We start from the raw sequence: 14,914 nt of genomic DNA, 5'->3' as shown, positions 1-14,914 counted from the left end.
CCTGCAAAGTTTGATGAAAAAATATTGAACGGTTTATGATTTATACTCCGGAAACGAAACGTGGTGGACGGACGGACGGAGCCTGTTTCTATATCCCCCGCCAACTTTATTGGGCGGGGGATAATAATCAGGGGAAATCTGGAATTTCAACCCATGATCACAGCATTCTGGCACAGCTAAGGGATGCAACTCTGCACATCAAATTACAGTCAGAGAACTAGGCGTTTCACATCTGTTGCAAGATTACTGTCAACCACTGCTTTGTACATGTTGTAACACAATAAATTTAATCCCCGACTAATCACGTGAATAATTTCCTTAAGATTTATTCTATATCTCATGGAGACATTGTATCTCTTTAAAGAACACTCTCAGATTCACTCTCAATGTATTGTGTGGTTTTGTGCCAAATATCTTTGTATATTACCCAGTAGGGAATGGATATGGGAACTAATCAACTTACAGTAGATCTGGATACAGTGATCAACTTACAGTAGATCTGGGTACAGTGATCAAGGTAGATTTGGTCCAAAAAAAAATATGCTTGTCATAAAAGGCAACTGAAATAGATTGGACGATCAAGCTCAGTGATGGCAAGTCACAGAACCCAAACAGCATGGGTATGCTCACAACATCGACCACTGGTTTGCCTGGCCCAGGCCTGATTATATCCAGACTGCTGTGATAGAGAAGGATAATATTGTCGACTGAGAAGTTGAACAACATTCACTCAATCACTCATGATCCTGTGGCTAGTTCTACTCAAGTCTCCAATCTTGTCTCTCTGGTCAGATACATTATTGTATTATTCTGTGTATTGGCTCCAGCTGAGACTTAGAAGAGATGATACAGTTACACCCAATACTCAGCTCTTACAACAAGCCAGCGTTAGAAAGTGCCACTACTCCTGTAGTCCTTGCCGAACTGCCCAATAGTTAAGGTATCATAAGGTCTAGAAGACATTTGCAATTTTGAACGGCTTTGCTATATGATATCATTATAAGGACTAGTGGACTAAAAATGTTACTTCTACCATTGCAAACATGGGCCGCTGGGAAATCTCCACAGGGAGACAAGCATGGGGTGCTGGGGACCTATTCTGACACAGAATCTCCACAGAGAGACAAGCATGGGATGCTGGAGACCTATTCTGACACAGAATCTCCACAGAGAGACAAGCATGGGATGCTGGAGACCTATTCTGACACAGAATCTCCAAGGGGAGACAAGCATGGGATGTTGGGGACCTATTCTGACACAGAATCCCCACAGGGAGACAAGCATGGGGTGCTGCTGACCTATATACCAGAGACCATACAATAGAGGGACGGCCCTCATCAACAGTTTATCATAAACCATCAGCGCTACGGTCTGGCATGTAACTGATACACCCCAATCCCCCGCTGTTAACCGCTGTAGATGCGCAATAGATGCGCAGACATTCACGACTGACCATTCTGGTAACCACGTAAACAATATTACATAATATCCGGGGTAAGAGTTAATTCCCTAAGCCGAGATTTCTCCGACTACGACCAGCGACAATCCAATTAAAGGACGTCTCTTAGCGGATTACAAAGATTTTTTTATGATATCTCTCATTAGCACATGTCAGTTGGCTGCAAATTGTTCGCTGAACATGTGTGTCTTCCGGGACATTTATTTCAATTTACAATCGCCACAGCCATGGACGACTTCATTCAATGGGACGATTTCGTCTTGGACCTAGATATGCCACTTGAAGAATTCCCACTCTTCGACCAGGGGTTGGTTTCGAGGACTCTTGGTCCAAATAGAATGACAGTGATGTTACTGCTACCAAGCCATTGGTAAATACCTCCCAAAAGGTTTCACTCGAAGAAAAAGATAGGAAATGAAAATATGACGTCTGTTCACAAGCGTAAATTTTCAAGGGCGTGTGAAGGAAAAGCTGTTCCGATATCAAAAGTATTTTATAATGTATTCTATTTGTTTTAAAAATCAGGTAATATATCTCATTTTATGCTGCAATTGCTAACTATTATAAATAAACAAATATACCAAATCTACTACGAACGCCACAGAAAACTACGATCCGGTAAATTGCACAGGAACTCAGGAAGTGTAAATAAAACTCATCCAGAAGCAAGGAAGACACTTGTAACATGTCACCATATTCCCGATGTTCACCATGTTCACAAAATATATCTCCAGATTAACTTTATATCTTATAATAAGTCCAGACTAGATTTACTTGCAAAAATGCATGATCACCGACTGGTGTAAATGCTTTACTGTTAGCCAGAAACAAATGACGCCATATTAATGTTTTTATTTCACGTAAATTCGCTACTATTTTGTAATGCTAATACATGTAGTTCCAATGAATTAAAAATACACATTAAACTACGAGCGTTGTTCAATGAATTTTCTATGTGTCCGACAATGTGCTTTGAAGGAATCAAACGTTATTGGTTAATGCCAGTTTGGGGCTAGCAGTGATAATCGGGTTTGCCGGAGCGAGATAAGTTTTTTTCAAAGGGAGGCTACTGTTAAATTCCAAAGCAAAAAGGACGATTGTAATTTTACAATCGTTATTTAATATTAACCGATTATTTTGATATTTCAGCATACAGATAATAAGTTATTTCAGGTAACAATATAGCTTCAACAAGCATGGTACCAGATATATACTAGTATATCGTAAACTGTAGTAGCTTTTGTAGTTTTCAAAATTGTTTCATAATAGTTTTCTATTTATATCTAATCAATGAAAAACAAACTTTAAACTCTAACCTTGAACGAGGCATGCAACTTTACTATTAAAACAAAACAAAACATCACAAACTCTCACATATGTAAATGTATTTTTCATAGAAAAGGAGAATAGACTATTTATTTTTACTGCCGATATAATCCTTTTTCTTTCTTGGCATTTACAAAGCAAATGATAATTTTATGATACAAATATTTCATGTAACAGATTTTTATTTTTGTATGATGTTTTCATTGTTGTGTAAATACACAAAGTAAGTAGTACCTTCATCATATTTACATTATTATAATTGGGTTTAGCCCCATATCATGTAGCTCATAATCAATATTTACACGGCATAAAATAAATAATTGATCAAATGTAGTTATGATTAATACAGACACAAACTACAGAAGATAACAAATATGTAGTATTGTAGTATGTATTATATGCGCGATATGTGATAGAAGCCTAACTGAAACAAAGTTAAACTTACGAGTAAATGGCGAAATCAATGGTAAACAAGTATTTGTCACAAAGTGACGAAATGTCCCCCGCCTGTATATACACCATAGTACCAAATATGAAGACAATCCAGCAATTTGCCTGCTGTGACCTTGAAAATAGGGTCAAGGTCACCAAAACCGACTGGTGTCTGCGGTGTCTGTATATACACCACAGTACCAAATATGAAGACAATCCTGCCATTAGTTCTTGAGATATCGCGGCAACACCGTTTTCCAACTCCAAAAGCAGATTTGCCTGCTGTGACCTTGAAAATGGGGTCAAGGTCACCAAAACCGACTGGTGTCTGCGGAGTCTGTATATACACCACAGTACCAAATATGAAGACAATCCAGCCATTAGTTCTTGAGATATCGCGGCAACACCGTTTTCCAACTCCAAAAGCAGATTTGCCTGCTGTGACCTTCAAATGGTGTCAAGGTCACCAAAACCGACTGGTGTCTGCGGAGTCTCTATATACACCATAGTTACAAATATGAAGACAATTCAGTGTTCAGTTCTTGAGATATCGCGGCAACACCGTTTTCAAACTCCAAAAGCAGATTTGCCTGCTGTGACCTTGAAAATGGGGTCAAGGTCACCAAAACCGACTGGTGTCTGCGGTGTCTGTATATACACCACAGTACCAAATATGAAGACAATCCTGCCATTAGTTCTTGAGATATCGCGGCAACACCGTTTTCCAACTCCAAAAGCAGATTTGCCTGCTGTGACCTTGAAAATGGGGTCAAGGTCACCAAAACCGACTGGTGTCTGCGGAGTCTGTATATACACCACAGTACCAAATATGAAGACAATCCAGCCATTAGTTCTTGAGATATCGCGGCAACACCGTTTTCCAACTCCAAAAGCAGATTTGCCTGCTGTGACCTTCAAATGGTGTCAAGGTCACCAAAACCGACTGGTGTCTGCGGAGTCTCTATATACACCATAGTTACAAATATGAAGACAATTCAGTGTTCAGTTCTTGAGATATCGCGGCAACACCGTTTTCAAACTCCAAAAGCAGATTTGCCTGCTGTGACCTTGAAAATGGGGTCAAGGTCACCAAAACCGACTGGTGTCTGCGGTGTCTGTATATACACCATAGTACCAAATATGAAGACAATCCAGCCATTAGTTCTTGAGATATTGCGGCAACACCGTTTTCCAACTCCAAAAGCAGATATGCCTGCTGTGACCTTGAAAATGGGGTCAAGGTCACCAAAACCGACTGGTGTCTGCGGAGTCTCTATATACACCATAGTTCCAAATATGAAGACAATCCAGTGTTTAGTTCTTGAGATATCGCGGCAACAAACAGGTGGGACGTACGGACGGTCGTGAAAACTATATCCCCCGCTTCGCGCTTTCGCGCGGCGGGGGACAAAAAAATATGTGTCTCACAAAAATAATTCTAATATCATACAATATAAGTCACTTTGTAGCATGTTTCAAACGATATATGTGGTTGATAATCAAAGACAAAATGCATGTTATGTCGTCTGCTATATGGTAATTTAACTTAAAATATGTGACGTAAAATATGGCCTTGCGCCAAAAATCATACAAAAAAACCTACCGATCGTACCTTAGTAACTTTGGTACCAAGCCAAAGGGGAAATCGTGATGAATGTAAAACTTTTTAATTCAGGACCGATAATAGGAAGACATTCGTCTGAAAGCATGCAAAAATTAGGAGTTGGGGTGTAATTATTTTGGGAAAATTCAGATTTAGTCCCATTTCTGGAGTCAAAATCTGAAATATCGCATCCGCCCTAAATTTGTTAATGGCACCAAGCCAATTTTTAACATATCTCCTTTTATACATCTTGGTAACCAAGGACTTTCATTGCGAATTAGAGGCCATTATTGAAAATCAAATTCTGCACTTTTGCCGATTTTACATGTGCGCCATTTTGTTCTCTCGGACAGAGACAAAGCGTGACCACAGTCATCAAATACAGTGACAACGACATGCTTTAGGGCACCAACAAATCTCAGTAGTAATGTTAACAATGTTAAGAAATACATTAATGTAAATATGTATTGTGAAATATATCTTTTGCATGGGAAAAAAAGGCGACAACGATGACTGCAGTAAACGCGTTTCTGCTCGCTTCCAGACAGGCTGCGCAGTACAAGCCGTAGCAGTGATGGTTTCACGCATAGGCTAGAGGGCCGGCCCTCTATTATATGGTCTCTGGTCATACTTATGAGGGAAGTCCCTGATTACATCATTACACTTAAGCTCCGTACAGATCAGTGTCAGCTATCTGGCTACAACCTCTTAACCTTGAAAGCAGCATAACAGTCTACAAAACGGAAACTGGTGAATCAGTCAATGATGCACATACAGGTCCAACAGTCTAGGTCACATAATTCATTTATCTCACTTGATAGATGTTTCTCATTATGGGCCTCATTCATCCAGTGAGTTGGTTACAATCTCTATTGGTGATCATTATATCTAACATATAACATGCCTCTTTCTTCGAAAATGGAAACACGTTACAAATATTGTTAAAATGTAGGATGTTTTCAAGCAAGTTACCATTAAACCTCAAAATAAATACATTGAGGCCAGGGGTTGACAATATTGGCCCTATCCAACATGTCCACAACTCATTTTAGACAGGGGTGTTAGGTAAAACAACTAGACAAGAGGACAGTTATCCCTCTAGGTTACTACTACTGCCATAAACTGTCAACAGAGCTCCAGATAGGTCATGTAAAATATGCAAAATAAATACAATTATCTAATTACGTTTGAGTTGCTGGCATAAACATATGCATGAAGTTTATTTGAATAAATTATCTCTTAACGTCTTTTGTAGTTCTGCACCATGACCGTGGAATATACATTTATTTTATGAAAAAATAATAATCTAGAAATGCATACAAAAGCAAGTCTAGCCAGCTCAAGCTAGCTCTACTCCACATCTGAAATCAGCATAGGGAATTTTTTTCATTTTTTTAGAGTCAAGAAGGATATTGTGTGATATAAGATTTCAGAGACTAAATGTTAGTCTATGTCTTTTGGTATGACACGGCCGGGATCGACCTCCGGACATTCCGCTCCCCAGGTAGAGGCTCTACTTAACCACGGAGGCGGTCTTACTAGAACTAGAAGTATCCTATGGAAACTGACACTGATGTGTTTCCAGTCCCTCCTCATGACAGGGATCCAGGCACCTGCACCGAAATCTTGGAGATCAACACAAACAAACTCTCAGTCAATTATGCAGCTTGACCAGGACAATTGATGCACCTGGACCAATGGAATGATCATGCCTTTTGTTCATTAAGTTAGATTAAACAATAACAATCTTAGAAATACTTTTAATACTCTTAATGCAGACCACAGGACATCCATGATGATCACTAACCATCTCTCTCTTATGTACATGGTGAACTGTGCCAATGCCTACCGAGTATAATAAACAATATCAGGCACCAGTGATTTTCTCAATTACCGTATATCGGTGTGTATAAGGCAAGTTTTTTCGTACCTAAAATGAGGGGTTTAAGAAGGGGGGTTGTCTTATACACGAGTCGAAGATCTCACATTTTTTTTCCACTGTCGATGTCAACCGGCGTCCGATAGCCAGCCCAGCATTTGACAATAAAACTTCTCATATCATCCTAAATAACTGTTTCTATAACTATTTCCATACATAAACATGATTTGTATCTCTTTTCCTTGAATAAAGTTTAATAATTTCTGCAAATAAAGTTGAAATGACCCTCGCCTCGATGCAGATTGTCAAACCACAATACACGGTAAAACAATCAACATCTGTGAGTAGAGAGCCGGAAGTACTGGTAAGCATTTGCATATTGCACATATGACCTAACATGTGATAACCGGTGAAGCTGAAATCAGTTTCCGCTGTTTTTACAGTTGTATTAACAACTGTTGGAGACAGTGTGAATAAGTGATTGTGGAATTAACACGCTGAATGTGAAGCAAATATAAGCCTAGTTAGTTACAACATAGTCAATTGGCGATTAAATTACTCACCATTGTCTCTTATATGTTATTACTTCATAAATGAATTTTATTTTACCTTGTGGTGTTTTCCATCATCGCTCTGCTGTTTGCAATACCGTCAGAAACTGATCTTACCTCGTGGTGTTTTCCATCATCGCTCTGCTGTTTGCAATACCGTCAGAAACTGATCTTACTTCGTGGTGTTTTCCATCATCGCTCTGCTGTTTGCAATACCGTCAGAAACTGATCTTACTTCGTGGTGTTTTCCATCATCGCTCTGCTGTTTGCAATACCGTCAGAAACTGATCTTACCTTGTGGCATTTTCCATCATTGCTCGACTGTCCTCAACCGGGATTTGAGACTGCACTTGGTAGGAATGGCTCTCGACTTCGACTTGAATGACAGGTAGAGCTGGGTCATTTGACGGGGTCCTGCCAATGATTGGGGGCGGTGGAACAGCAGAAGCATTGCCAGACAGCTTCACATTCTCCTTCTTAGCATCCAGCAGCAGGGGTGTGGTCTCCCGACACACTGGCGCGCCTGTCTCCATTTTGATGGTGGACAACTCTCTAGCCTCACTCTGAAAACAAAGCACAAAAGCGGAAATGAATTAAATTCTCCATGCTATTTCATTAACATATTGTCAAAAGATCTCTATTTTAGGGTGATTATTTGGGCTATTTTCACTATTAAGACACTATTGAACACAACTAAAACATGTTAAAGGCTTGATATTTTTATTAACATGATCAATGTAACTGAAATGATTAAAGTATTCATTTCTTGTTCTGTTTCATTGTCTTTTTCAAAGAGCAATATTTTATCAATAACTAGTGATTGTTATGCATACTCTCAACAATATCACCAGTGTTTTACATTACTATCTGTATCGTACTACTGAGGGGCAAACAATAGCAAAAAATTGATAGTTGGCTATATTGTTACACTTCTACTGTATTTCACCTGTTTTTGTGGTAAAATCCAAGTGGACTAGGAAACATAGTAACCATGGTAACAGCTACATGTATTAGGTGTTGGGAACAAGGAGTTGATAGAGCTCTACTAAACACCCTGGGTATGTACATGTATAAATAATGGAAGGAATGGTGGATCAGGTTTGCAATTGACAAAAAGGTTAGTTAACCAATATCTTACCGACTATGAGTCCGAAAAGGAAAATGTTATTTGGAATTTTCATATTTTTTTTTAAAAGATTAAAATATGAAAAATTTATTTTGCTGACTGAATGTAGCTTTAACGATGATTATGGGGACAAAAATCAATTTCAGAATTGAGTACATTGGCTGCAGACGACTAGGAGAAGAAAAAGCAGAAGCATATTTCTCCACATTGTCTGTAGCATTGTACATGGCGTAGTTGAATGCCAGTCCTTAACTTCAGCTTCCTAGGCCTTGTTGATCTTGAGCTAAAAACATTAACACGTAAATAGTTAAAATTTGGATGAAATTGGATTTGTTCATATTTGTTACAAAAATACTAACATGACTAACAAAAAAGTCAAATGACTCGAACAAAACATGATATCTCTCTAAGAAGGAACAAGTACGACAAACCCTTCAGCTTCATCAGTGTCAGAGGTGTGGTTGGCTGGTTGTTTTATGCCGCACTCAGCAATATTCCAGCTATATGACGGCGGTCTGTAAATAATCGAGTCTGGACCAGACAATCAAGTGATTGATATCATGAGCATCAATCCATGCAATTGGGATTGATGACATGCATCAACCAAGTAAGCGAGCCTGATCACCCGATCTCGTTAGTCGCCTTTTACGACAAGCATAGTCACCTTTTACAGCAAGCATGGGTTGCTGAAGACCTATTCTTCCCCAGATCTTCACGAGTTCGGAAGTTTGGAGGAGATCATAACATCTACGGCACATAATGTATTTTCCTGGCTTCAAGTCCATGGTTCAAGTGTAAAAATTAAACAAAGGTTCTTATTAACTATATACTACAACAAAATATCCCTACAATAACAGAGGAATGACAACTGATGTAAATATGGCTAACCTCCTCTACAAGTTCAGGCGTCAACATGGTGGTCAAATCAGGTAAAGGTGGCTGATATCAGAGTGCTTAGTGGACTTGAATAGGGCCAGGGACACATGGGCTGTGATTATCTAAATAACGTAACTATTGAATCAATAGCAAAATGTATTACTTTCCTTCAAGGCAAATGTTTGACAGATACCACATTCACCGTAATAAGAGCCCCAGGCGCTCAGAAAATGTACAAAAGGGCGCAGGTTACAGCCATTCTCAAGGTAAATTTGTGGTCAGAGGTTGAGCAATAGTGAACAAATAAAGTTAAAAATGACAATCTAACTAAATGTTTTGATAGCAGTTACGAGGCAGTGATATTATCTTAACTGCTGTCATGTACATCATCTGCACTATAACAATAAAGGCTGCCATGTCAATTTCCAGTCTTAGTTGGGGGCTCTTGTAAATATTACTTACACATTGGTCCAGAGTAGTTGGTCAAAGGAGTATTTGAGCACAGGGTTTCAGTTTGTTTGATTGTTGTTTAACGCCGCACTCAGCAATATTACAGCTATATGATGGTGGTCTGTAAATAATCGAGTCTGGACCAGACAATCAAGTGATTGACATCATGAGCATCGATCCACGCAATTGATATACCATGATATACAAGTCAGTGAGCCTGGAGCACAGTGAATAAGGAGATTACGGTAAATTATAAAGCGGTCATGCATTACTGCTCCTATCGTGAATTCAATACTGCCATAATAATGATAATATTATCGAGCAAGCCTATCAACGTTTAATGAAAATGGCACCATATTGAAATATATAGATAAATGCAGAAATATTTCCATCTTTCATGGGACACCAGAAATTGGTTTCACGCATTGTACCATGTGGGGAATCGAAACCGGGTCTTGGGTTGAGAGCAAACGCTTTAACCACTAGGCTTCCACACACCGCCCCTTAATAATAAGTATGCTATGTGTGTGTGTGTGTAGAGGGGCAATACTGGGCTGTGAGAGTTTAATTTTGATCCTATATTCAAGTAGATGGCAATCAGAACCAAATTTACAGATGCGATGAAATGATTTGCATATTTGCAGGGTTTTAGTTAGCATGGTTAGTAGAGGAGAGGTTAAATAGGTTTTAACGCATTCCCAAATCTTGTTTTTATATACCGACATGCATGCATGTGCGTGTGTGGCTGCTTGCACTAGTCCGGATTAATGTGGTTTAAAACATAACTCTGAAATTACCTGTAAATATGCCAGCGAGCAAGGTGAGTTTGCAGGTAATAAGCAGGTCAGACACAACTCTACATGGGTATTTCTCAAACTTATAATCTAGTTAGACCCCTCCGTGGCATCTTAGGAGGTATTTCAGTTAACCAAATACTGTCATACTCTATTTGGCCCCTCTTGACGAAATAAAAGGGGCGTAAGTCCAGTTCATATTTCAACGGATATTAAAAGCAGTACTTACCAACTACCAGCAAAAAAACACACCTAAAAACTTATATTTTGCATGAGTTTCCTGGTGACAATACTACAATGCATAGTTCGTTATTGAGACGACGATCCTTTGAGTGAGTGAGTGAGTGAGTGAGTTAGGTTTAACGCCGCTTTTAACAGTATTCCAATTATATCCTGGCGTGTCAGCTTAATGTGGGAAGAAAGCCCGAAGTGATGCAGGTCTCAGACTTTTACCACTTCAGTGAAACCCACGAGCACGGGTATGGTGCTGACAAACCTAGAAACATAATCGGGGCGAACCAGGATTCGAACCCACAATCATAGGTTTCTGGCGTGCCAAAGGGACTCTGCACAGCGAATCGCGGCGCCTTGGACGACTGGGCCACCCGTGCCCTCGACGATCCTTTGAAAATAGATGACAGTGAAACAGTTTGATTTGATAGAGAGATTCCAATATCTGCAAGTTTGTCACACCAAAGAATCACTTTTCTTTAAAAAGGCTGTGAAATATACATGATTATCCCGAGGTCTGATATCTGCGAGGCCCTGGTGAACTGGTTCCATAGGAGCAAACCTAGGGAACTGCCTTGTACATGTATTCAGAGCATCAGATTCAAAATGCAATAAATGACAATCTGTGACAGTAGAATCAACTGAATCATGATGGTTATCTCCTGTGTGGATTATTAGATAAAAAACTATTGGGTGGTTATATATAATGGCCAGCTGCAGAAGAGATCCGAAATGATACGCTGATAGTGGGAATTGAGTGCATCTAATTTCCAATGTCTCTACCGACTGGGCTAAACATCAATTATGACGAAATACTTCACGTTAGTTTGAGAAAGCTGAGTGATACCAATACAATAAAATAAGTTCACAATTTTAAAGAAAGTGTATTCCATTACAAACAAATTTCTAATATTTAAAGGGAAACAACACTCCAACTTTGAAAGTATTGAAATATGGATCGGCTTTTTCTTCGCAGATTCAAAAATTATAATGGACTGGTTTGACGTGTGAGGCACTATTCTCGCCGCGCTGCACAAAATGACATCTATCAGATGATCAAGCATGAAAAGCCGTATTATCATGACAAAGGATATACAATTGAGAGCTGAAGCCAAACTGACCTTTTTTTTGTTGATTAATGCACACCCGACTTAAACATGTTGAAAGGGGGGGAAGCTGATCGGTCAACCTCATCAACATCTTATTACCATATTCGACGTAATATACGTCCCGCTCTAATAAGCGCCCACGGCGATATATATTGGCAAGTGAACAATCCCAATTAGCACCCCTTCCGATTGATCAAAGTACACAAGACTTATTTATTCGTGTATATTATGCACTAGTGTGTTATATGCACCCTTAATTATGGGCAATTAAATTCTGGAAAAATATATCTGTCGTATATAAACAGTTCAGGCCGTCAGCATAAACCACAAAATTTATCTTTCAACTCAGTTTTTTCTACCAAAATAATATTCTAATAAGAGCCTCCTATTTCTAATTTTGAGAGCGCCCTGGGCGCTTATTACGTCGAATACGGTATACACAATAGCAAACTTCTTCACAGAATTCAGGTAAATGAACAGGTGATAACAAACTTGGTCAATAATATGTGAAATTTGAGATAAATAACCACTAGACCATGTAGGCTAGACAAGATGATTTATGTATTGTACAATGTTGTATGCTCTGCTAGGCATTGGTTTATACGCAGAAATACAGATTACGGTTATATTTTCTCGTAAACTAGGCCAGAAAATCTACCGGTGCTTCAGTTAAAAAAATACCCAATAATATAACTTCAAAGAATCTTTGCGCAATGATCCAATGAATTGTATCTGAAACTATTATTTTATCAGAAATAATACGTTTCAATCATGTCAATATCGAGATATTTTAGTTGCAGCTTTACCATGTTTACTATATATATATCTGAAATGATATGAACCGTAAGCTTGGCACTAAGGAAAATTTGATTGCTTTTGCCAGATATGTGTTATGTATGGAACAATTTGATCAGTCACCATTGAGGCCTCCCACATTCTTGCTACAGCAAGTGAATGAAAACAAAATGCAAATGTCGTAATTACAACCGACTAAAGTTACCGGTATATGCTTTCAATGCCTATCATATGTCTGAGTGAAGTATAACGGTGTAAAGAAAATACGGTATATGCTAATATCAAGCAATACCCTTGGTCGCAGAATGTTTCCCTCAAAATCCACATAAATGAATAATATCCAATATATCTGAAGCTATACAAAGAAACTAGTTCGATGTCAATTGTCTTTGTCCAATATTTTGAAATATACATAGCATTTCCGGATATTATAACCCGTGTTCATCTCTCAACTGATCACGTAAAATTGTTTCGGGTGTTTCACATAGGTGTCAACATGGTCAAGTCTCATTGGTCAGCTAAGATGGCACACATGACAACTATATTCATGATGTCCACAGTTCTTTAAAAGAAATGCACTAAGTTAGTAAACAGTGAGAAATCAATCAATGCATTATCGGCTAATCCTTTGAACACCCAGATATGGGTGTATTCTGTCTATATTAGTAAACCTACATATATAAGCACTTACTTTTGACAAATCCACTCTGCAAGATTTCAGTAATTACTCAATAAACATATTATTGGTTAAACCTTTGATCAATGCTTTTTGCAACTCAGCTGACAATTCTTCTCATAACATGTAATACACTCACCACACCAGACCTGGATTTATAACCCAATCTTAGATTAGATAATTACCCCAGCCACAAGAAATGCCAAATGCTAACCACTGATTGCTGTATATCCTTGGCACCTTCAGCGGCAGGGGAGTAGTAATTGTGCAATTTGCCTGAAAAATAAAGATCTTTGCTGTTTTGAGTTTATAATCTGAACTTCATTGTACACAAAGTACGTGATCTAGACTACCAGTTGTAGGATTTTCATTTTTTGTGGAAGCATCAGTGGCTGAGTGGATTAGATCTCTGACTTTGTGTTCTGGCGATTTGGTGCCTCACCCTGGCAGCATGGGTTGCTGAAGACCTATTCTACCCCGTATCTTCACAGGTCTCTTGTCTGCTGATACAAATAGGTCACAATGAGACTTGATTGTGCCTTTGGCTTCAGCTTCTACTCATATCACTGGAGTGAGTGAGTTCTTGTGTCACGTCCAGTCAGCAATATGCCAGCAACAGAGTCTTGGCCCAACAAACCAGTGGCTGATGTCATGAGCAACATCTTGGCCGAAGCGATGGCATTCCATCAACTGTCACCAAGCCTAACCACCCAACCATGTTAAACCCCTCTTGCGAACAAGCAGCAGAGCCAAACATGGATGCCGACAGCTGGAGAGTCATCTCATCCATAGAACATACCTTATAACTGGTCAGAACTCAGTATGCAACCAATTAGGCTGGATAATTTGCAGAACTCATAGCCGAACTGCAATTGAATCATGGACAATCATCAACAGTTAACATGAATCACACCTGTGCATGTAATACATTATTGGTTATCCTGTCAGCGAGTGTTGATTTATTTAATATCAAAAGACACGAGGGTGAGATATCATCCAACATCATTCTACCAACTTTTTCAGTTTGTAGACAGTAATATTGTAATAAGCAGTGTCAGTACCAGAGCCATTAGTGATGTCATTTGATTGTGGCGTCTGCAAGGCATTGTGAGGCAATTTCATAGCAGCGATATCTACAATGTAGATATCGCTTGACCTCACCCAAGCCATATCTCCTGATGTGGGAGCCAGTTTTGGATGATAAAGCCATTTCACAGCCAATCAGAGTCATTGCACAGATATTTCACAGTTTTATCACTGTTATTAGGGTCTTATCACTGTTAATCATAGCCTTGATAATATCGATCACCAAGACTACATTCAAAGCATACATGATACAGTCCAGGCAGACAATGACACATTATGATATAAAAGCGGATGGCTGATGTTATTAATATTAAGAAGACTATAGTAAATAATGGTAAAAGGTGCTGCCTAGTTCCAGCAGTTGAGTCGCTGTCAAGTGAGTGAGTGAGTGAGTGAGTGAGGAGAGTATTAATGAAGCTTAGCTCCCAAACCAAAATACGAACTCAGAGGGATGCCTTCAGTACTGAAACTCTAAGTGCAAACAATTGTGACAAGCAAGTGACATTACAAACAGTATGAAA

At 39.0% G+C, this 14,914-nt stretch overlaps 1 protein-coding gene across 1 annotated transcript in view; it reads right to left on the bottom strand.

The window, feature by feature from the left end:
* LOC139449376 (neutral amino acid uniporter 4-like) overlaps positions 1 to 14,914 on the bottom strand; it is a 61,576-nt gene that overhangs the window by 21,212 nt on the left and 25,450 nt on the right. Inside the window, exon 2 of the mRNA XM_071230733.1 lies at positions 7,545 to 7,813. Coding sequence (XP_071086834.1) covers positions 7,545 to 7,783 — 239 coding nt within the window. The 5' untranslated portion in view covers positions 7,784 to 7,813. The remainder of the gene's footprint in view (positions 1 to 7,544; positions 7,814 to 14,914) is intronic.

The sequence above is a fragment of the Haliotis cracherodii genome, unplaced genomic scaffold, assembly GCF_022045235.1.
Source record: "Haliotis cracherodii isolate W230 unplaced genomic scaffold, xgHalCrac1.p SCAF_8, whole genome shotgun sequence".
NCBI classification, from domain to species: Eukaryota; Metazoa; Mollusca; class Gastropoda; order Lepetellida; family Haliotidae; genus Haliotis; species Haliotis cracherodii.
This window is presented reverse-complemented; position numbering and strand designations above follow the sequence as displayed.